Source organism: Lipotes vexillifer, unplaced genomic scaffold, assembly GCF_000442215.2.
Source record: "Lipotes vexillifer unplaced genomic scaffold, Lipotes_vexillifer_v1.1 scaffold590, whole genome shotgun sequence".
Classification (NCBI taxonomy): Eukaryota; Metazoa; Chordata; class Mammalia; order Artiodactyla; family Lipotidae; genus Lipotes; species Lipotes vexillifer.
In genome coordinates, this window is record NW_006778358.1 from 1,433,544 (window position 1) to 1,458,048 (window position 24,505).

General features: G+C 45.9%; 1 protein-coding gene across 1 annotated transcript in view; it reads right to left on the minus strand.

The window, feature by feature from the left end:
• Positions 1-5,249: 5,249 nt before the first annotated feature.
• OTULIN (OTU deubiquitinase with linear linkage specificity) overlaps positions 5,250-24,505 on the minus strand; it is a 28,777-nt gene continuing 9,521 nt past the window's right edge. The window contains exons 3-7 of the mRNA XM_007451613.1: positions 20,078-20,172; positions 16,512-16,655; positions 10,253-10,378; positions 7,674-7,943; positions 5,250-5,444 (exon numbers count right to left, since the gene is read on the minus strand). Of these exons, the coding sequence (XP_007451675.1) occupies positions 5,250-5,444; positions 7,674-7,943; positions 10,253-10,378; positions 16,512-16,655; positions 20,078-20,172 (830 nt within the window). The remainder of the gene's footprint in view (positions 5,445-7,673; positions 7,944-10,252; positions 10,379-16,511; positions 16,656-20,077; positions 20,173-24,505) is intronic.

Below are 24,505 nucleotides of genomic sequence, written 5' to 3' on the forward strand. Positions count from 1 at the left end.
CCAAACCTCCCAGGTCCTCAAAGTCAGGCATTTAACCAGAGCAACACAGCCAGGCTTCTGAGTTTTTATTTTCTAAGTTTGTTTTTTGCTATTTATTTTTACAATCCTCAGTGGCCAGGTTGCTACAGGGAATCAGCAGCAAAACCCGAGTAGGCTCTGCCTCTGACGGTGAAGACAAAGACTCAACACGTCACGGAGGAGGACACTCCTGCCGCGGATGTAGGTAGGACCAAGGCCCCAAGCTGACGGGAACCTTGGGGGCACAGTTTTCTGAGCAGGCGCGGTTTCTGACAGATGCTGACACTTTACAGTGTAAACAGGACACTCTGCTAAACAAGCCAAGGCGAGCGGGCCAGGTTCACACCACGTTCCCGGCTGCCCTCCCTCTGCAGCCTGCAGCCTGCAGCCCGCAGCCCGGCTGACAAGGAAGGAAAACCACCGCCAGAGACAGAAGGTGGGTCGTTACCCTCTCAGAATTCACAACACAGAGAGTCGGAAGCGGCTAAAAGGTGAGTAACAACACCGCAACGGTTTTATAAAGACAATGGAAACGAGAAGGGAGCTCATTAAATACATTCACTTTGGCTTTCTTCCCACAACGAAATACTCCACGTGACCAACATTACTGTGGATTGCTCTGCTTCCTGTAGGAGTACCATATTTTAGCACCATTTATGAGAATACAGATCAAGGCATTTTTCCCTATACAAAAGGTCTTGAGTATAAAAAATTATTTTAAAGTTCAGAATTAAGCTCAACCACCCCAAAAGATTGCCGAGACCATGGTTATCTCCAGCCCCGTATCCTTTCCTTGGATTACCCATGTTTTGGCGATTTCACCCCTGACCCACAACTACACCCAAGAAATCAACAAGAATGCGATAAAGCTCTGGTCAGTTGTTCTCCCTATTAATGAGTATTCAAAATATGGAAATATACAGATGGCCATAAAGGCCTGAGAACAGAGATATACGTAATAAATGGCTTGTTGATATGACTTTTCACTACAATTATCTATTATCTCCAGACTTAACGACCACTCTGTATAGTTCAATTATGCCTACTAACCCATTCCACCATTCCCAGTAACAAATATCAATTTACCATGAAAAACAAATGCAAACGGGACAGCTCACCTTCACCCTCCCAAATGTGGCCGGGTCTCAGGCTATGGGACCTCGCGTACGTAAGAATGTCCCAATGCGACTGCAGACCAGCAAGCAGGCACGTTCATACACACGCACACGTCCCTTCTGGTCACGGCCGAGCCTGCCTTGCTCCTACTGCCACTGCTACCAAGGGTGGGAGGAGCCAAACCAGTTTAGTTTTGTGCTTCTCACAGCTCCAAGTTATTAACTGGATCACACAGGTATTAATCATCAGCTGCCCATGTCTTAATTCACTGCGTAACTCAGCAATGGCTCCCTGATCTCTCCAGCCCCTCAGAAGACATCGCCAAGAAGTTTTTCCGAAAGAGTTAAGCATTACATAGTCTCCTTCTGTTAAGTAGGGGACTTAAACTTTAGAAAAAGGAGTTTGCAGAATCCACGCAGAAGTCTTCCACTGGTTCAGATTTTTATCCTTGTATGGCGTAAGCCATGGAGGTCTGTCAGGCGTCTGCTGTTTTGTTTTTAAAAGGCATTTTTAATCTAAAATCAGTTCCTCCTCCTTCAGTTCACTTCTTACAGTTCCTTGGGCCATTTTTAAATTACTTGACACTGTGCCCTGCCTTTGCTCAACTATTTGGGGATTCTATACCTTTCACACACATTTCAGATTCAGATTCACTCCACACACATTCAGGGCTTCCTTTTTATTGCTTTTAAGTAGATACAGATCTTTTTAAAAAGGCACCTATGTATTTTTGTGTATGCCTACAAGTAACATTCCCCGGAGGTTTACACTTCTGAAAACACTTTCTGGCTTTCAAAGGGGGAGTACCTGCCAAGTCTTGCTTTAGAAAGAGAGAGAGAGAGGAAAACAATCAAACTTTAACACCAAAAAGGAGAAAAAGCTAGGAAGTCTATCTGAGTCCTACTTCTGCACTGTGATGTAAGAATCCTAGATCACTAAAGGGGAGAGAGCACCTAACCGTCACCATCTGGAAGCTCTTCAAACAGCAGACTACAAACTCTCAAGTGAAAGAGCACCTTGGGGTGAAGAGGGCAGGAGGAATAACACAGCCTCTTAAAAAACAAAGGAAAACACAAGCACACAAAAACCAACAAAGGTGTTTCTTCCGACAGAGGTGTGAGATTCAGGTGGCCTGAGATTTTACTTGATAAGCTCTAGAATTGGAGGGAAAAAAGAAAAATGAAAGAAAACAAAGGCAATGTCTGTTTTCCACAATCAGAGAAAAACACCAGTATTTATCAGATATTAACCGAATGTGTAACAGAATAACAAAAGTGTAAATGGCTCTATCTAGACAGCAGGGTCAATCCTGTTCTGTGCCTTTAAAGCATTTTTGGATATGCTGGATTCTAAGGAAGAGGAACTGACATTTCAGATCAAATCCCACCCCCGCCCCCCCGCTGACGCTGAGATCATAAGTGAAAGAGCGCACATTGGCAGCTTGTTCTCAACTGCCACCCTCACTGTTCCATGTGTTATGAGTGAAATCAGTGGATGCTGTAAATGTAGGAGCTTAGCAGGTGAGGAGGGGAAGTGTGAAAAGTTCTCAGGGAGCAACGTTAATTCCATGGAACTTGTTACAGGGAAATTCTTTTAGGTTTAATGCACCTTAAATGATCTCAAAGGTTTAAGTCACGCCTGTTTAAGGTAGACATTATCCTTCTGCCAAGACCATAGGGTCCAAAACCACTGATCTCTTGCAATAAACTCTGGGATAGAAAGTAAGCACAGTGTCGTTCCTACTACCTTCCTTTTTCTGGAACACTATCATTTCAGAAATTCCCTCTGAATAGGTCATCCTCCTGAATCCATTTTGGTCTCAGTTCAATTTCAATTCTGCTGATGTCACCCGACCAGGCCAAGACCAGGAATGAAAAATGGAATTAAAACTTGGGGCAACCGTAGATGCAGGTTGCAACAAAAAGGAACATTTTTAAAGTTGACCAATCATCTATATTTCCTGAAATACTGTTTCTTTGAAAGCTTTACTTCTCTTATGCTGTGATCCCTCTAAGCCTGGATGGCAGTCTGAGAGCAGAGTGTAATAAGGCCTTGGGACAGAGAGCACCTTAAACGCACCCTTGTGAATTTTTATCAGTGGGGTGGTTAAGACCACAACTTCTGCACACACTCTAACGATATCACACACAGGAACAAGAAAGTAGTATGAAACATAAACAAGCTGCCCAGAAGCCCAGCTCAACTCAAGTTCACTAAGATTAGAACATTCTCAAAATGCAAAGACAGGTGATCATGAGTATTATTCAATTCAGCAGTGGCTATGAACCAACGGTTAGATGGACACAGACCCCTACTGCCTTATACAACCTAAGTGTTTGAAGTTGTGCTTTTAAAAATGTTCAAGAATGAACGGTAAGCATTTCCTGTTGTAAGTTACATGAAAAATAAGTTACATAAAATGAAGCATCAAAGCCAACAAGAATTCATCATTTTTACTTTCATTTGGCTTCTAGGTACCTCCTGATCTGAGGCACCACTGCATTTCACAGTGAAAAGCAAAGCCTCTCCAACACATTCACACACATTTAGAGCAGAATTTAATTCAAACACTCCAATGAATAAGTAGCTACCAAAACGTGGTGAATATTATTGATGAGGTAATGGGAAAAATATCAATATTAATGAGTCTGCATAGTTTTGTGTCCTCTGAGTTTTCTCAACCAAGAATTTTAATTTTTAAGTGAAAGCAAAACTAACACTATCACAAAAGGTTTGCCCCTCTGAGAAAAAAAATACAACGGATTAGATAGCTTATAAACTATAAGCTTAAATTGGACCAAATAAAGATCTTACTTACTATAAAATAAAGCTCAGTGCTTCAGGGTAACACCACGTCCACAAATACTGAGCCAATTCAGATGCCACTGACACAGTCCTAAAGAGTGACACGTCCCGTCCCTTGCGCCGTGGCCACGGTACACGCCCCACGTGGATGATTCGGGCCCTAATGCAGACCACGCTCAGCTGGGCTGCCCTGTCCAGCCCCCAGGCACCACCCTAGCCTGTGACATGCAATCACTCGTGGCCAGAACGCTGCCTCCCCCAGGCATAGCCAAATCAAGGGCAGATGCAGCTCGGCCATGCTTCTGCAGTCAGTTTTAAGCACACGCTCTGTTTAAACTTACCCATGAAAAGCCTGAGACGCTTTGCTGTTACTCACCCAACAGAGGAGCCACACGAATTTGGCAACGGAGGCATTCTCCAAAAAAATAATCACTTGGCCTTGGTCTCCTCTAAAAAAGCAGGTGGATCTAAGCCTTGTTCTGACTATAAAATGGTGGATCCATGGAAGTGGAGACTAAGGAGCAGCCCTGATCCTAGAGAGCGATGAGCTGCGCTCGCCCGCCAACTACCCAGCGCCTGCACCCAGCACCTGCACCCAGCGTCTGCACCCAGGGTCTGCACCCAGTACCTGCACCCAGAGCCTGCACCCAGCACCAGACCCGGTGTGTTCCCAACCGCAGGCGTTTGTCACGTTCTTCAGAGTCAGGACGTCCTGATGCCACTGCCTCTTCCTGCAGTTCCCTCTCCAGCCTTTAAATAACTCACTATTGGAGACCCAGTTCTTAACCTTCCATTACACAATCTGCTTAGAACAGCTTTAAATAACATGTAAATCCAAACCACTGCTCGATGAGACTATCAGAGGATGTTACGGCTGGGCCACTGACAGGCTTTGTCCCAGAACTCTACCATGTAAGCAGACCGTGTAGCTGCACAGGAAGGGCACTGCAGAGACCCATCACCACCAAAACAAAAAAATTACCATCTTTAAAAAAAAACGGAAAGCCAGTTTACTATTAGAGAGAGCTCTGAACATATTCCTCTCCAAAATAAGTCTCCTCTGATACAAATGTGTTTGTTTTATGGAGATGTAGTCTGCACCTTTCAACAGGTGTGCTCTGAAGGCCCCCAGTGAAACATAGTGCATCATAGGTGAGGGAAAAAACTTGATTAATTCTGATTATCAAAAGCTAGTCTTCAGAACATTCCAGTCCAGCTTGGCTCACAGGGCCCAAGAGTCCTCAGAGGTCACTCCAAGGGACCCGCAGGCCCGAGGACCAAGCCGCGTCGCCGGGCTGTCCGGGCGTGTCTCACAGACTCGTCTCCTCACACACTCTGACGGGGATGTTGTAGTGCCGGTCATCTTCGGCGATCAGCGTCACCACCGGCCAGTCCCTGGGGGCGTCGGTGGGATAGACGGTGATGAACTCTTCAGTGCTGTACTTGGAAAGCCGGTACACCTGAATGGTGTGGCGCACAGCGTAGGCGAGAAGGAACATTTCAACCTGGGGGAAGAGCAAACACTGAAGGATGTGGCGGGAAGCCACGGTGAAGGATAAGGCTCACCACCCACTCCCGCCCTGGTGTCCCCGAGGTGCACGGCGTGGCTCAGCCACAACCTTTCTTCCTCCCCGTGGGCCCAGCCCCAGTCCTTTTGTATATATGGGTCGTTATACACAAGCACACCATCAAGAAGAGATCCTATGTCTGATCAGGGACTCGTGTAGAGAATATGCAAAGAACACTGTACAACTGGACAATAAAAAAGCAAATAACCAGTTTAAAAATTGGGCGAAAGACTTGAATAGAACAGATATTTCTCCAAAGAAGATATGCAAATACCAGTAAGTACATGAAAAGTCATCAGGGAAATGCAAACCGAACCCACAATGAGAAACCACTTCCCACCCACTCGAATGGCTACAATCAAACATAATCACTGGGGGTGACTGCTTAACGGGCACCAGGTTTTCTTTCAGGGGAAGGAAACAGTTTTGGAACTTGACACAGGTGATGGTCACACAACACCGCAGATGTACCGAAAGTGACTGAGTTGTACACTTTAAAATGGTTAATTTTGTGTTATGTGAACTTCACCTCAATTAAAAAAAAAAAAAAAAAAAACCCTTCAGAGGACTCTTCCAAGACCTTAGTCTACTTGTTTACTGGAGCCAAGGGTACTGATCCCATCCACCACACTACAGAAGCAAGCCCAGGCTGAGATAACCATGGCGGTTATAAAATAGGTTCACAATTCTTTGGCACTCCTCACTTGAATGTGGGAAGGATTAAGTGACTTGCTTCTAACAAACAGAATAGAGTGTAACTGACCATGCACGACTCGCAAGACTAGATCATAGAAGGCACTGGAGCTTCCTCCTTGCTCTCTTCTTGGATCCCTTTCTGAGAGAGGCCAGCCGCCATGTCACAAGGACACCCAAGCAGCCCTATGGAAAGCCCCACATGGTGAGGAACAGAACCCTCCCACTACCTCCCAGTGAGGGACTGAGGCCTCCTGCCAATAGCCAGGTGAGTGTGCCATGCTGGAAGTGGACCCTCCAGCCCCGATCACGCCCTCAGATGACTGCAGCCCTGAACAAGATCCAACTGCAGCCTCCCGAGACCCTGAGCCAGAGCCATACAGCTCAGCCGCTCCTCGACTCCTGGCCCACAAAAACTGGGATGAGGTTTGGCGGCTGAAGCTGCTGTTTGGGCCAATATACTCCCAAAGGTACAGCTCACCTGTTCAAGGCCACCGGCGTGCCCCACCTGGTTCAGATGGTTCCTCAGCAGCTGTCCGGGGTCACCTGACGTGTCCCGAGCAAACAGAAGCACAGAGAAGAATGGCACTTCCCTTCCCTTCTCTTTATCATCATATAGCTCGATGGCTCTGTTTAGCATGAGAAATTTTACAGCTTCATAGAGGCTGTACTCCTCTTCTTCATTGGCGAACAGTTCATCACAAGCTATCTGCCTCGCTTCGGCAGTTCTCAGTTCAGCCAAGTCTGTCCACTGCAATAAGCAAGTTACATAATGATTAAATTGTTGCTCTAAAAGTCTCTGGTAAAATTCCACACGATGAGCACAAAATTATTTAAAAAAAAAAAAAAAAAAGACCCTTCAGAGGACTCTTCCAAGAGCTTAGTCTACTTGTTTACTGGAGCCAAGGGTACTGATCCCATCCACCACACTACAGAAGCAAGCCCAGGCTGAGATAACCATGGCGGTTATAAAATAGGTTCACAATTCTTTGGCACTCCTCACTTGAATGTGGGAAGGATTAAGTGACTTGCTTCTAACAAACAGAATAGAGTGTAACTGACCATGCACGACTCGCAAGACTAGATCATAGAAGGCACTGGAGCTTCCTCCTTGCTCTCTTCTTGGATCCCTTTCTGAGAGAGGCCAGCCGCCATGTCACAAGGACACCCAAGCAGCCCTATGGAAAGCCCCACATGGTGAGGAACAGAACCCTCCCACTACCTCCCAGTGAGGGACTGAGGCCTCCTGCCAATAGCCAGGTGAGTGTGCCATGCTGGAAGTGGACCCTCCAGCCCCGATCACGCCCTCAGATGACTGCAGCCCTGAACAAGATCCAACTGCAGCCTCCCGAGACCCTGAGCCAGAGCCATACAGCTCAGCCGCTCCTCGACTCCTGGCCCACAAAAACTGGGATGAGGTTTGGCGGCTGAAGCTGCTGTTTGGGCCAATATACTCCCAAAGGTACAGCTCACCTGTTCAAGGCCACCGGCGTGCCCCACCTGGTTCAGATGGTTCCTCAGCAGCTGTCCGGGGTCACCTGACGTGTCCCGAGCAAACAGAAGCACAGAGAAGAATGGCACTTCCCTTCCCTTCTCTTTATCATCATATAGCTCGATGGCTCTGTTTAGCATGAGAAATTTTACAGCTTCATAGAGGCTGTACTCCTCTTCTTCATTGGCGAACAGTTCATCACAAGCTATCTGCCTCGCTTCGGCAGTTCTCAGTTCAGCCAAGTCTGTCCACTGCAATAAGCAAGTTACATAATGATTAAATTGTTGCTCTAAAAGTCTCTGGTAAAATTCCACACGATGAGCACAAAATTATTTTCAAACTAGGCAGGTGACCATGGGTCACGTACCAACGCTCAACGCTCAGGCTTCCAGCTCAAACAATGGCACCCTTTAGACCTCACAAATTCCTTATTCACTTCTTCCCCCACTAACTTGAAACAAAAGTATAATGCACTAAGGAGAACTCTAGGGCCATGGAATGGAAATTTCAACTCCCCTATCTTCCCAGGCAAAGAGATCAAACCGGTCAATCAGAAATACTTCCAGGAGAGCTAACATGCATGTGTGCGGCCCGTGTGAGACGCTGTGAAGCGAAGCTGAAGCTACTCCTCCCCTTAAGGGGTTTACGGCAGCCGTTACCACCCAGAAACACCAAGCCAACCCTCAAACCTGGAGATGCGCCAGGACGACTGCGGGGTATCCTGAATATCTGTTTACTAAACTTACCCTTCTAACCGCTTCAATATACCCTTGAGTTTCAAATGAATAAATCCACTCCAGAAATTCTTACCGACTTCTGATTCAGAGTAAAGCAGAGGATCAGGTATTCAGCTAATATAAGCAAAGCTCTTTAAGTGAAAAAGAAAACCCTATAAACATATGTGCTTTTAAGTTAAAGCGAACGAGGATAGGAGATACCAACATAAAACTAATCCTTATGAATAACCAGTAACTACTGCTCCTCCCAAAAACCATTAAAATTTTAAATACAAGAGTAAGTGTTAATAGTAATGACTGTGCCACTGGACTCACTCCAATATTTGGGTTGCAAGCTGGAACACCTCATATTTTCCAGAAGGGGACCAAGCTGGCAGGCAAGAACGCAGCTCTGGGGTCAGATAGTCAGCGTGGAATACAGGCCTTGCCACCGAGCAGCTGGTGGCTTCTGCAGGGCCTCCGTCTCCGCCGGCTCAGAGGCTTTTTTTTTTTGGGCTCAGAGTGCTAATGTATAATTTTAATGTTATTACAAATTGGAATCACTTAAACATTCCCCCAAATGAGGATTTAGTTACAGTAGGCACAGCTAATAAAGCAACCTCACAAGAACTTAAAAGAGTTAAAAAGGAAACTGTCACCAGTGGCTGAGCTGAAGAGCCTTCCTGTTCACTCCCACAGGGCCAGAGCCCTATGCTCAACCCCCTGCTAACCCAGGGCCTGGGCAGGCGCAGGTCCCCCAGCCCCCCTGAATCCTGTGCTCTGCTCCAACAGGCAACAAGAACAGACCCCCTCTCCCCTTCTCTTGCTCCCATTTCTTCATCACTAGTCTTCCTTCGACAGTATAGTTTCCAGTACACATTTCTCTTATTTGTAAATAAAAACTAGGCTCCAGGAACTCAGGGCCCTCCACTCATTCAACAAAATATTTACCAAATGCTTATTATGTGTCAGGCTCAGTGCCCGGCACTGGCTGTAAAGGAATCGACAGGACAGTCTCTGGTGAAGCTGAAAGTCTCATGGGGGCAGACCACAGTCAAGTGAACAGATCAACAACCGGGGTATGTGCTGGGGGAATCTTGAAAGCCGATGCCTGACATCTCCTTACCGGCCTCCCTCCTCCATCTACAAAGCCTGGAGCAACTAACAGGCCCTGAATCCCGGGTCCCTGGTGAGGAGAGCTTTTAGGCTGCTCAAAGGCCAGCGACCTAGAGTTCTGTGTGGGCCAGTGTGCAAGCAGGATATCAACCCACATAAGGCAGCAGAAAGCCACAGAAGAGGGAGTATTTAATAACCTAATCACTGGGAATCAGCAGACCAAGTTCCTCCTCACAATTCTGTTTCAGAAAAACCCTCAGGACAGTTGTCAAAAGACAAGTTACTAAATCTGCTCAACTGGAAAATCATCATGAAAGAAAACAAGTCTAATAAACATGGACAGAATCTTAAAACATGAACATAACTGGGAAGAATTTAATGAATGTGAATTCGTTATCACTGATAATCCTGTAAGAGATATGGACTAAATGATATCCCTGAAACTTGTCAGGACTTAGAAGAAAAGACTACATTTGTACGGTTTCCTTTAAACAAAGTTAAACGTTTCATTAAACACATCATCTCCTCCGAGAATACACGATGTTGATATTTCTTCATTTTACCGAACACTTCACGGGAAGTGCTTGTGTTCGTTTAGAATTATTTTGCCTAAAAACCAGACAAGAGCGTGTGGTAACCCACTAAGTGAAGACCAAGAAGTGGTGTGCTGGGGCAGCCAGGAGTGAGAGCTCTGCACTATCGCAGAAAGGAAACTACATGTTCCAAACCTTCTTCCTCAGTAAAGTGAGGGACTCCTTAATTTTGTCAACCAGGGCCTCGCTCTTCCCCTCAAACTTCAGTCCAAGCTTCCACTGCTTGATCCAGCTGTATTTGCTTATGAGTTTTTCTGGTAACTAGAGTATCAAGAAACAGAGAGAGAGAATGTTAACATTCCAGAAAGGCCATCACACGATCCAAGTTATAAGAAACAATGAAGCCTACAAGACCTACCTGCGTTTCCAGAATTAATTCCTGCACATCTGTCTGGGTTTAGGACGGCAGACCTAAATCTGGAAGTCAGGATCTCGGAAAGACCCACCCCGAGGAGGGCTTCTACAGTGAAATGGCAGTTTGGGTTGAGACCCGAAGGCACAATGTACCTGGCTGGGTTCCAGCCGCGGGCAGGAAAGTTCCACAGCACTTTGTAAGGGTACATGAAGGCAGTGTTCACACCAGGTCTTCGCATAAACCACCCAAGCAGCTGCGGGGCTCACTGGTGTCTCCCTACCACTCCCTAATGCCTGACTCAGGAAGGCACTTTGGGCCTGTGAGGTGGTCCAGGATAGGGTAAAAACCTGTTCCTTTCCTGACTAGGAAAATAAAACCTAACTTCTGATACTTACACTATCATCAAAGTTTTAATATTAGAAAGAAACAATATGGTATCTAGTTTAACTAATCAGTGTAGTAAGATAAAAAATACAACTGAGAATAAGAAGCAGGGGTTAAGGGAGTTGTGATGGGCTAGCTCATTAAAGAACTGACAGCTGAACTATTATTTTGCCTGTTTCCTTTTTTTTCCTGGAGCGTTTGCTATTTTGTTTTCCCCTCATCATCAACAGAATTTGGAGTCTGAAAAGCAAGCTGGGACATAACCGGATCAATGTCAGCATGGGAACTCAGACTTTCCCAACAGTCTTAGAGAAAACCATATAATTAGGCCGGGCACAGGCATGTCCCTTCAGTGCTATAAAATGCAGAAAGGAAAAAAGAGTTCACCTCCAAGTCAAAAGATCATTAGAGAATAATTAATTCCTCCCTAGAACCTGAGTTTGTTTAACAGTTATAATACAGTGTTAAATGAGGCCATGTGTTCAGTTCTCCTGGAATCTAAGGCTCTGAAGACCCTTTCATGAACGGGAACTCCAGTTTTACCTTCTCTTTACAGCAGTCATGTGAAACTACAGTGGTTTCATCTCTACAAAAAAACAAAACCACAACAGGGACGTAAATTCCTCTTCAGGTGGTTAGCACAATGATGGCGTTAACGGAGGAGGGGCTGTGTTCTCATCTTATTATGATGACAAATGACCACCCGCCCAAGAGCAGCCCAGCTCTGTGCCCACACTGTCCTACATTTCAGCAACATGTGGGCAGTTCTGCTGCAAACTTTCTATCAGGTTCTCTGGTTTATCACCAGATTCTAAAATGCCCTCAAGTGGCAATAAGCTGAAATCACAACTGGGCACAGAGAAGTGCAATGAGCAGAAAATACTGGCTACGCAGATGTGAGCTGGGAAACGGGGTGGAAGGAAGCCCAGAAAACATGAGCATCACGTGACATTATGCATGTACCTAAAAAGCAGGCATGATACTCAATTACTCAAGAGACCCCAAAGATCTAACTACACAGAGCAAAACCCAAATAAAAGTCCGTTTCCTCATTCCTTCCACGCATGGGCCAAAGTATTGCTGGAATAATTATCAAGGGCTGTATATGCTGGAAGCTGTGGAGAGCCTGGAGAAAGCCCAAAACTGAGGTGTGAAAAGAAACTATGAGGAAATAATAATGGAGCTGAAATTCTTTACTCAGATGAAAAAAATGAGTATAGCTTTAAATGCTTTCAGGGGGTCATGACACACAACACACACACACATAGCCATTCTTTTACACTACACACACAGAGACTGGACTTCTGTTAGGGTAAGGGAGATGTAAAGAAGAAACAAAATTAAAAACAAGAAACAATGATGGGAAATACTTAATAAAGCAGGCAATTAGCTTAGGTATAATTTCATTTGTGACTGAAATATAAAAACAGCCTGTTTTCTCTAGCAAATGTCCATAATTCTCGAAATCAGCACCATGGTTAAAGGGATTGCAAGTAACAAAAATGTGTCATCCCCAAACTGTCTCATGAGTTCTGATATACAGTCTATCCCACCCTAAGCAAGCAAACACTGTCACAGGTCCCACCCACTCAGAGACATTCTAAAACTATGGAACCAAAGGACCCCTGCCCCGAAGGATACCACCTCTTGGGGACCCAGCTGCTGCCCAAGTTTAAGAACAGCCAGACCAAGCCACGGTCAGACCCACCAAGGTCAGGGTCACGGTCAGATCATCCGACTGCAGTCAAACACAGAGACTAGGATCTGGACAGAAGCGGGAACGACAGACAGGGAGCCAAGACATGATGACAGGAGGTGAGGGGCGGCCAAACTGTCAGACGGGCCACGAACGAGCAAGGCCAGAGGAGCCGAGCAGCACGGGACAAGCGGCCTGGGCTCTCTCACCTCCACTGAGCTCACATTAAGGGGAGGGTCTCGGTCTAGTGGTCCTATTTCCCTTGAATCTCCTGAAACCAAGCGTGTTCTAGGAAAGAGGGAAAATGGCAAAATGCTACAAAGAACATCTCTCCAAATGTAAATGGAAGCAGATACAGCCAGCTACAGGGTGTGCAGCTTCTCTGGACTCACCGGATTCTTGACGAAATGCAAGCTGAGGTCAAGGGATGTTTAGCACAGCATGCAGCCTGCAGGCTGGGCTGGGACTGGTTCTGAGTCTACAGACTCACATACAAACTCAGGTGTCCCAGAACCTGCCTGATGCCCAGTGTGAAGAGGTGGGCTACTACAGAGCCTGGGCAGTTCAGGAGACCCTAACAATGCTGAAACTGGTTCCCTCCAACCTGCCTGCTGAGAGCAGCCTTTTTAGACCACTTTTAGAAGTGGTCAGTGCTCCAAGGACTTCTAAAAGCCCCGTGGACACCAGGACATATGACTGTCACTGGATGCAGGGTAGTGGTCAGAAGAGGCCCTTGGCAATTCAGAAAGATCAAGGATCAGGGTAAACTGAGACAGACTTATTTGTCAGATAGTTACTGTGTTTATAACAGCGAGCCTACCCCATTTTAAACCCCATAATTTATACCAAGCTGTAACAGCAAGCATGGCTTAATTAACATGACAGGATACAAGTTATTCTGATTTAGTAGGAAGATGGGTAGGAAATGGGCACAGAGACTTTCATACCAAAACTCCTGTAAGACCTTCTTGCTCTGTAGAATTGAGTTAAGTATCACCTGATCTGCTTGTCTTTATCACGAGCATTAACAAATATTAAGACGCCTCCTTACTACAGATACACAAGTAGTCTCTGGTAACGGAGAGGCCCCACTTGCGGGGCGAGGCGGTCCGGTTACCCCACCACCACAGTGCACCACCAGCTTCTGCAGGCCTCACCACCCGGCGGTATTTGTACTTGGTTCCACCCCGACTTCTTCCAGTCACGCTGCACCGCCCTCTCGCTCACCCAACGAGACCCCTGTCAGTGTGGACCTTCCGACAGGAGACCAGGCGGAAGGGCCAGCATGAGAACAGGGATGGAATGCCATCCACAGGAGGCTGCTTGAGACACCTGGGAGGTGGTTAAAAACTAGTCTGGTCAAGTGTGACAACCAAGTCTTTGTACCCCTTCCTGCACTGGCACTTCAAATGAGAAGCGTGTGGTGCATCTGTCACCCGCCCAAGACACATAGCAAAACAGACCCTGTCAGGAAAAGTGCTCAAATCGAGGGAATCTGCTGGGGGCTGAAAAGTCAACACAGGGACAAGTCTTCTAGTTGGATGAGAGCAAGAAAAGTTTAATAAACTTTCATACTGAACTCACGGACAGGTATGATGTGCTTTTTCTCTCTGACGTGGGCCTCTTGGCATTCGAGAAAGGTTAGATGACAAAAATAATACCACTGTGACCAACTAATTATGCTCCCAAGAGAAAAACTCTACTTGTTGACTGATACATACAGAAAAGGGAAGAAATTAGAGTACTTGAGAATTTCCACATGACTCAAATGAAGTCAGGAAAACCACCTTAAAGCCCCCATTGCTCATACACGCAACGTGCTCTCATACCGATCAGAAACCAAGCACAACCTACCTAGACTATTTTTAATTTGGCAGATAACCTTACCCAAATGTACCCTGTTAGTAAAATAAAAATTATGCTTTACTTTCATGGAGCGTATTTTGTATGTTTAATTATGTAGAGCATTACTTGCACCAGAGTTCCTTGGAAAGTTAAAAACTCAAATTCATTACATCAGTTAAGTCCATAAATCTAAGCAGCCCCTTAAAGTAAAAGGCTCAAAGGAAAACAGCCTAAAATTGAGGAGGATTTTGTCACAATCAATAAATAAAGCTATGGTTGTCAAACAAAAGTTAAAGCAAAACACAGTGAGATCACCCATGTCTGCTTCCCAAGCAGTGTCTCATGTCCACAGGCATGCTTTTGACTGACCAACAATTCTCAAATATTTCAGTACTGATATATGTCTAATTTGCAAAGCTAAAAGTAGCCTAGTGTATCAATTTCTTTTGCTCCTTTCTCAAAAAAAAAAAAAAACAAGCTAATACTGAGAAATCTGTTTAAGATGACATATCTTTGGGACTTCCCTGGTGGCGCAGTGGTTAAGAATCCGCCTGCCAATGCAGGCGACACGGGTTCAAGCCCTGGTCTGGGAAGATCCCACGTGCCGCAGAGCACCTAAGCCTGTGCGCCACACCTACTGAGCCCGTGAGCCACAACTCCTGAAGCCCATGCGCCTAGAGCCCGTGCTCAACAAGAGAAGCCACCGCAGTGAGAAGCCCACGCACCACAGCAAAGAGTAGCCCCTGCTCGCCACCACTAGAGAAAGCCCACACGTAGAAACGAAGACCCGATGCCGCCAAAAATAAATAAAATAAATATAAATTTATATTAAAAAAAGATAATGTATCTTTGATTAGAAGAAAGTATCTTTCACAGATATCATTTAAATAGTTTATACACATGTGATAATCACCTGAGAGACAGGTGGTATCCTCCACCCACTGATCCTGGTTTTGCTCTTTGAGGGTATGTGATACCCCGTCCACCTAACAGACCTCTAATTAGCTTAACTGCCAACCAATATCCTCTAAAAGTCTTTATTCTAGGCAAATACCCCAGCTCCTTCAACTGTTCCCCAAAGCAGATGAGCCCTGTCGGGCACACTCCCACCTGTACTGAGGGTACAGGCACAGAGCTGCACTGGGTCCTCAAGATGAGATGTGACCAGCCCCGTTCAAGACAGGGCTGTCACTGCCTGTGTTTTAGAAGTGTTCCTTTTAAGACAGGGCTTCCTTATCACTGCAGGCATCACACATCAGCGGGCTCGTACTGGGCCTGCAATCCATTAAAATCCTGACTCTTCCTTCCCCCCTCATAAGTTGCTGGTAAGGCAGATCTCCCACAGCTAGCACTCTGAGTTTTGGTTGGGGGTTCTGTTTTAATACAGGCGCAACGTTTCCTATTTTCTTCCAAGTAATGTCACATTGTGACTTCCGCTCAATCGTGCCTGCCCACCAAACTCTTTGGGGTATTCTATCATCCAACATATCATGACCTCAAGCTGATGTGTGTCGTGGTTACACGACACACTGATGATGTGACTTCTTGGGATGTCACGACCAGGCTGCAGATTTAAAACCTTAAAGAGGGCCAGGCCTGGGACACAGCCCCGGACCCTCACCTCCCCAGGGAGCCTCCCCCAGGCTGACAGCAACCGTCTCTCTTCTAGTGTTGCTGCTCTGCCGCCTGCCACGCCAGCTCTCCTAACACTCTGCAGAGGGTGCCGATTCCTTGAATTGGAGCTAGAATCACAGAAATCTGCCTCCTAAAACCCCAGCAGGTTCTCAGATAGTACAATATACAGCCCACTTGGTAGAGACTCCAACACTGAAGTCAAACTGCCCTAAGTGCTTTGAACAAACGCTAAACACCTGCTCTCTAGTTCAGCTGAAGCACTGAAGAAATTTTATCATCTTCCTCTTCTGGGGAAATATCAATCATTTTTGGTCGCTTTGCTATGCAAAATCATCTCAGCCACACAAAACTGAATAAACCCACACACTGATGTCACACTGCAGACAGTACTAGCACGTAGCACAGGGCAGAGAAGGGGAAGTCTTTCTCACAAAAGCGACTGGAAACATTGCAGACTCAAACCTGCGGCAGCAGCGTACCAGCGTGAGGTCCGGGTCCTGCAGCCAGGAGGGCAGCGCAGACGGCTGGCTCATGGCCTGGAAGAGTGTGGCCCTCAGCGCACAGTAATTATCTCCACGGACTCGCCTGATGGAGGTGAATTTCTGAGACACCTCCTCGTAGCCCTGGACAAAAGCATCAGAGAATTCAAAATGGTCATTACTGACTTCAGAGAGTGGGGAGAATTTTATTCCCGTGGAAAACATGTGCCCCCAATCACTAGAAGAACGGAAACAAGACTGGCTGAGTCTTTCATGTAAGATATTTGAATTCTTTTTTTAATTAATCAAAGGAAATTAACAAATGTTAGTACTGAACATAGTATCAGCATATGTAGCAGACGCAACATACTAGAACATATAAAATAATACACCAAGTATTATTAAAACACTAGTCACCCCCAAAGTTGGAGTCATATGCCCCTTAGCAACCGTTGTAACATTCACTTATTAATAACCAACATTCTGAAGGCTTTAATCTGTGTTTAGATTGACCCTAAACTCTTTAATGAAGAGACAGGAAAGACAAGAGAAATGTACCCAGCTCGTATCTCCACATTAAAAGTAATACCCCCAAATCCAAAATTTCCGCGAAATACATAGAAAAACTACATGCTAGGAGGTGCCTGGATAAACTGTTAGACTTTTTCAAAAAGTGGATTTAAGTGTCATTCTTGTTTAGCCTGGAAGTGAAACAAGGAAATGAAAATGCTCAGTGACATGCCCAGTCAACTCAAATACAGCCATCCAAATGGACCATTTGGAGCATGCCCCCCAAAAAGGACACCATAAAATCCCAGCGACCTGGTCCAGGGGCCCAGATGACTGATTCCCCGCTGGACGCTGCTCAGGCGTCGGCGTCAGCTTCACGGCTTCCCCACCGCATGGCTTCGCCCCCGACCTGGCAGACCTTTCGCTAGTCCTGCTCTTCCGCAACAATCACTCGAAACCCTGCTTCCCACCCACATTTACACAAAAGAAGAAGTGTCGCCCTCATGGGGTGGGCACCATGTAGACAGCCATCCTGTGTCCAGGCACTGGACCCTGCTATTAGTTGTTTTCAAGGTTCAAGTCACAGGATGATGTTCTAAGTGGGTATGAAAGTATGTCTTTCCAATAATAAAATTTTGAGAGTTGCATTTTTATTCAGTGGCCCAACCGCTGCAATGTAAGGGCCCATCAAGGAGACTCATGCCTGCTAATGTGCAGCTCTTCCCTATGGTGAACCCCTAGTTACCCCGAATACTCACGACGGCTAGTTCAACAGCAACTGCATCTTTCCAAGTGTGTAAATGAATATCCAAAACAAAACAATCAGACAAATAAGGACTAAAAGATAACTGAGATCCAAGCTGTTATCAGGCCCAGAAATGCTCTGACTGCCACGGGTCCCGATGGGATGCTTTTCTAACTGATGTGCCTTTGATTATTTGGTCACCGAAGGGTCCAACTATAGGGTCATATCTTTACCTCAAACTGAAATCATAGAGGAATGACTTCAGCATGAGTTCCAAAATGTGGAACACTTGGATAACTTAGTAAACATCTTCAATTACAGGCTTTAAGGCGCCAACTGTTAGAAGAGATCCTTTAAAGAGACTGAGATCCAAAAATAAGGTTGCATGTCAGTGTAAGCATTTCTGGGGAAGATGAGAAAATACAGTTTAGATACCTGGCCTCTGGTTATCTACTTTGATACAGAGCTAGAGGTTTTTACAAAATCTACGAGTAGCCAATATGCATATTCAGCAGGTGGCCACACAAATCTAAACGTTCTTAAGCTCTGGCAGGAACTGAGAGTCCCAGGTACACCGTGATTGAGCTCTCTAACGAGTGCCGGAGACACAAGTAGTCTACAGTCCAGACTTGCGGGAAACAGGGCTAACACTGGCTCTCAGAGCTTCAAAAGTGGCAGTGGCATTCGACTACGGTCAGCCCATTTCAGGGCAGGCATGGGCAGCTGAGGTGCCTGATGAAAGGGGCACAACATTTTCTACAAAATGAAGCTCTGAGGACAAGAACAAATATATTCAAATACTTAACAATCTTAAATCCTAAACAGTACAGTTCTAAACAAACAAACAAAAATTTTGAAGATACTTCTATCAAACATGACAGGTCAATATCTCTAACATGCCAGAAGTGCATTCAAACTTGTAACGTAAATAAGCCCAAGAGAAAAATAAGTAAAGGGTAAAATCCATAAGTTACAAGAGGTGGTAGAAGCATTAGGGTGAAACTGCCATTTCCGTAGCTCGGAGGAAGTCAGATATGGCCATGCCTTGAACAGCCCAGGGGGCCGGGGTGCGCATGTGGGGCGCAGTTGGACCGCTGGCCCCCAACTCTGTCAGAATCCCGCATGTAATTTTACAGGCGGCCCTCTGCATCCATGCAGCATGTAGTGCTGTAGTCCATATTTATTGGAAAAATCTGCATAGAAGTGGGCCCAAGCACCGCAAACCTGTGTTTTTCAAGTGTCAACTGGAGTAGCAACTTCAATCTATGAAGGAACGCTGGATTCAGGATACATCTGAGGGGGAATCAGTAGGGTGTGCTGCTCGACCTGCTGTGCAGTGGGAGTGGATCAAGGGGCGTGACTCGAGCAATGACCCAACCCAGTCATAGCCACAGTGGGACCGTGTCATGGGAATCCCTGATGTCCCACAGCCTTGGAAGGACTACCTCAGGGTCACCAATCTATGCAATGGGACTGAAGGGGGACAGCTCCTGGGATGCCCTAAATCAGGGGTCCCCAACCCCTGGGCCATGGACCAGTACCGGTCTGTGGCCTGTTAGGAACCAGGCCGCACAGCAGGAGGTGAGCGCCGGGCGAGTGAGCGAAGCTTCATCTGTATTTACAGCCACTCCCCACCGCTCACATTACCACCTGAGCTCCACCTCCTGTCAGCATTACGGTGACTTGTATAATTATGTCATTATGTATTACAATGTAATAATCATAGAAATAAAGTGCACAATAGATGTAACATGCTTGAATCATCCCGAAACCATACCCCTCCCGAGCCCGTGGAAAAATCGTCTTACACGAAACCTGTCCCTGGTGCCAAAAAGGTTGGGGGCTGCTGCCCTAGATAAAGGAATTAGTCCCAGATCCCTCTGCTTAAAAGGTACAGGAGAGTCCAGGCCCCTAGAACTGGAGGACATGGAAAGAAACCTGAGTGGAGACAGCAGGTGTATGACATCTGCGCCTTTTACCTCACCAGGCCAGAAGGGCAGTGTTCCCAAATGACCCCAAGAGGACAACCAATGGCTGGCCCAACCCTGAAGAGCACAGAGCCATTTATGTGTTTTCCAAAGAAATCAAGTTACTGAATAACTGATTATGATTCTATGTTAATACTGTGACTCCAAACAAGTCCCTTATCTTTGGAGCCTGTTTCCTCATCTCTAACATTAGAACACCAATAATTACATAGTCTAGTGGCAGTTTTCATAACTAACATCTAAAAATACAAAAGGACATATTAAATAATTACTTATGATAGACTATTGGAAAGACTCAGAATGCGTGCATCCAGGCATCATACCTTTTTCATACATGTTGCTTTTTGCGTATTTCCCCTCCATTCTTTTTTGCAATAGTCCATGATATCCATTTCAGGAGCTACACTTAATCTGGGTTCTGTTAAAGAATTTAAAAAAAGGGGGGGTGGGGGGTGGGGGGGGAAACAGTGAAACAAAGCATCATCAGAATAATGGTACTACTTTACCTGAGATTTCCTTTCTCGCTCACTGCAGTCCCCCAAAATCCAGAATTCCACCGCTGCCTACCACCTGGTCCAGACCTCCAGCACCTCACTCCTAGGTGACCACCGAGGGCTCCCAGTGGGCCTCCCTGTCACCACACCCTACCAACCATTCTCCACACGGCAGCCAGAGGGGTGCATTTAAAACGTAAGTCAGATGCTACCCACCACCGCTGGGCTCCAAGGCCTCCCATCACACTCGACTCTACTCCCTCACTACCTACAAGGGCCTCGTGCCCGGGCCGCCCGCTGCCTTTCCGGCCTCAGCTCCCACCACTCCCCACGCTGACGGTTCCTGCCCTACCTGCGGGGCATCCGCTCCTCGCTCCCTGAAGGTCTCTGCTCACCTCTTGACGCTGATGCCCGATATCAAAATGCCACACACACACCTTCACTCTATTCCCCTTACATGGTTTTCTTATTGGCACTGATCAACACCTGACATATTTCATTTTCTGCACCCTGCCTTCCCCACCCCTACACTGACACACAGACAGACAGACAGACGACACACACACACACACACACACACACACACACACACACACACACACACGGCAAAACATGAGCTCTCTGAGGGCAGGGGCTTTGTTTTGTTTCTCAGCTGTGCCCTCAGCACCTGTAACCACACGGACCCAGGTGCCCATGAATAATGTTCACGTTAAATAAATACGCAGCAGTCTAAGCTCTGAGAAGATACATCTAATGATTTGTAATTTGTTTTTTACATCCATTATACAAAGAGATAAGACCTCTATTACAAAAGTATATTTAATTGTCTCTATTTAGTTATATCCTGCCTTGATCCCAAAAGGCTATAAACTGTTGATAATCAGCCAGAAATTAACGGAGCTCTCAACATTAGTTGAACCACAGACCTTGTCTGACTCTAATAACACATCCCTCCAAATTAAAAAATACAACCTATGATCAAACGATATAGTAAAAAAATGGCCTTTAAACTTTCCTGCTTAACGTATGAGGTTTGAGATTTGATTTTGTGGCATATGCATATGCAAGCACATGCGTATGTGTGTGTGGATGTTCTAGGAAGAAAGAGAGGTAAATTCCCAGTCATCTCTTGACTTCCTTTTCAAAATACTGAAGAAGTAAATGTTAGCAAAGAAATCAGGATATAAACACAGAAGTACCTTACAACATATCTACTCAGGAGGAAGCTGAACACAAAATAAAGATGTTATATTCAGCTCAATTCAATAAACACTTACTGCGTGTCTAGTATGTGCCAAGCTTTGAGCTAGGAACGGGGGGTATGAAGACGTTAAAGCCCCAGATTCTGTCCTGAATGTGTTTAGAGACTACTGAAGAAGAAAGGACCACAGGTACTCACCACACAGGGTGTGACAGATGAGGGATGACTGATGCAGGAGCCCAGGAGGAGCCCCTAATCCCTGTTTGCAGTTCAGGTAAACCAATTTTTTTTTAAATCAAAAAATGTAAGAACCGCCTGTTTTTAAAATCTCATGGTAAATCCTTTCACAAGGAAAACAAACCTTTTATACAAAAGGGAAAATAACACATATACAGATAACAGATACATTTATCTGTGGCATAAGTCAGGACTGGCTTAAAGGTGAAACAGACCCTGGAGCATAATACACGGAGACCACAAATACCACTGCTGCAGAGCCAACCCTCAAATACAAACCAGTCATTGTCTGAAGTCAATAAACACTGTTTGAGTGTCTATTTAGTGGAGGGAAGATTTCCCTTTTATCGCCTTCCTACTCAGCTCCCCACAAAGCTTGAGGAACTACAAATGTCCAGAGCTGAGGACACTTACTGGGGCATGTCCCGCCACGAGGCAGAGCATGCTTCCAGCTCAGGAAGGGCCTCCCGGAAGAAGGTCCAGCCTTGCCACTCTCCTCACTTGCAGTCCTCTTCCTGTGTGCACCGAGACAGGACTCGGCCCCTGGTCAGGGAGGCAGGCCACACCCCAGGACTGAGGGGAGAAGGCAGAAGGCTCAGAGGGCTCAGAGGCCAAGCCGCAAGCCACAGCCCTGTGCTGAACCAGAGGTCCACGGGACACAGTTGAGGGTGCAAAATGGGTACTCGCAAAGCGCTAGCATCAAAATTATACTTTCAGTCCCATCCTGCCACCATTCTTTGGGAGGAGGACTCCAACAGCCACCGCATGCCATCCTCCAGGCTAGAAGCTGGAGACACAGGACAGGCAGTGCCTGACCTCAAGCGGTTTAAGTATACAACAGTTCCTTGCTTTGTTTAACTGCATCCAACACAGACTGATTACTGTTCCCAGGAAAGAACATTTCTAGTGGCAAAAAAAAACCCCACAAAGACAAACACAAAAAAAACACAAAGGGGTAAGCTGAAAATCAGAGTGGCAACCAGAAGCCAAAATAACCAAGAGGTTTGTTTCTTAAGCACCATATGGTGACAAAGACAAGGATTCAGAGTCTCAGAGGATGGGAAGTTAAAACTGAACCCCTCCAGAACGCTGGGACTCTCAACTGAGAGGCTATAGGGCAAGAATCGCAAACTTCTTCTCTGGTGGGCCAGAGAGTAAGTAACGTAGGCTTTGAGGGTATAAGGTTTTCTCTCACAACTACTCAATTTTACTATGCATGAAAATCACCACGGGTGATGTGTAAACCAAGAAGTTCCAATAAAACTTTATTTACAAAACCAGGTGCCATGTCAAATTTGGCCAGGGAGCTATAGTTTGCTGAACCCTGGACTAGGTGAAAAAAAGCTTTTCACTAACAAAGAGAGAGCATAAAAAAACTCTCTGCCTTGGCCTGGGCTCTGACTCGGGGAGAGAGGAAGCCTCCCCTGAGAATTCATAACCACGGGCCAGCTCTCACACAGGGCCAGGGTGTGACTTCACACTAGCTGCAAGACCCTGGAAGCTCAAACCCAGAAATTAACCTAACATGGCCCAAGGCAGGTGACTCCCTGGGTGCCTGGCAGAAACAAGGCCAAATCCTCTCATGCTCAAGACAGGCTGCATAAACTCTACACAGATACATGAAAGCTGAGCTTAGAATTCAAACCCTGAAGAAACAAGAAATAAGGAAAAATAGCAACTGGCATAATTAGGCCTGCCAGGATTTTCAGGTAATGGGATTAACAGGCCTGAAAGAGTATGTTCAAAATGCTTAAAGGAATAAAAGAAGGAATAAAAACATGACCAAAGAGCAATACACTATCAAAAAAAGACCAAGCAAATTCAGAGGGAAAATAGAACTTTTCCAAAAAAGAAAGAAAAAGAAAATATTTCCGAAGGAACTGTCCTGAATGCAACAGAGGCTGGAAGTCAGAAAACATTTGAAAGGGTGTGTAACAGAGGGACCTGGATGACTGAATGATAGCTAGCAAACACCTCATTAGAGCTATGAAAGGCGTAAGTAGAGAGAATAGGAAAAAGGCAATATTCAGAAAAATAGTGGCTGAGAATTCTCCTGAACTGATGAAAACTAGGCATCCTCAGATTCAAAAAGTAAAAAGAAAATCCCAAGCAAAATGTTTAAAAGAAAAAAAAAAAATCCATACTTAAGAAACCTCAAGGAGAAACTGTAGGACACCGAAGACAAAGAGAAGACAGAGAAAGACAGATTTCCAAGGATCGGACTGACTGCAGTACTTTCAACTACAACAGAAACCAGAAGACAATGCAATAAAATCATCAAGAAAATTAGAGGGGCTTCCCTGGTGGCGCAGTGGTTGAGAGTCCGCCTGCCGATGCAGGGGACGCAGGTTCGTGCCCCAGTCCGGGAAGATCCCACATGCCACGGAGCTGCTGGGCCCGTGAGCCATGGCTGCTGTGCCTGCGTGTCCGGAGACTGTGCTCCACAACGGGAGAGGCCACAGCGGTGAGAGGCCCATGTACCACAAGAAAAAAAAAAAAAATTTAGAAAAAACAAATATTCATCTGGGGTTATTCAAGAAAGAAAGTAAAATAAAGAAATTTTTATACGGACAGAGCTTCCCACCAGAGGCACTTCTACAGGATGTTACTGCGGGAAGGGCCATGAACCCAGGAGGACTGAGATTCAGGGTATAAAGGGATCCATTCTGACCTCAGACTAAAGCTGGACAAGGCCTCAGACAAGACCCCCTGAAAAGCCAGAGCACCTGCACAGGCCTTCCCTGGGGGGCAGAGGAGAATTCCAACAGAGAGCCTGCAGAGTGAGTGAGAAAGTAAGGGGCCCCTGCACACACAGCAGG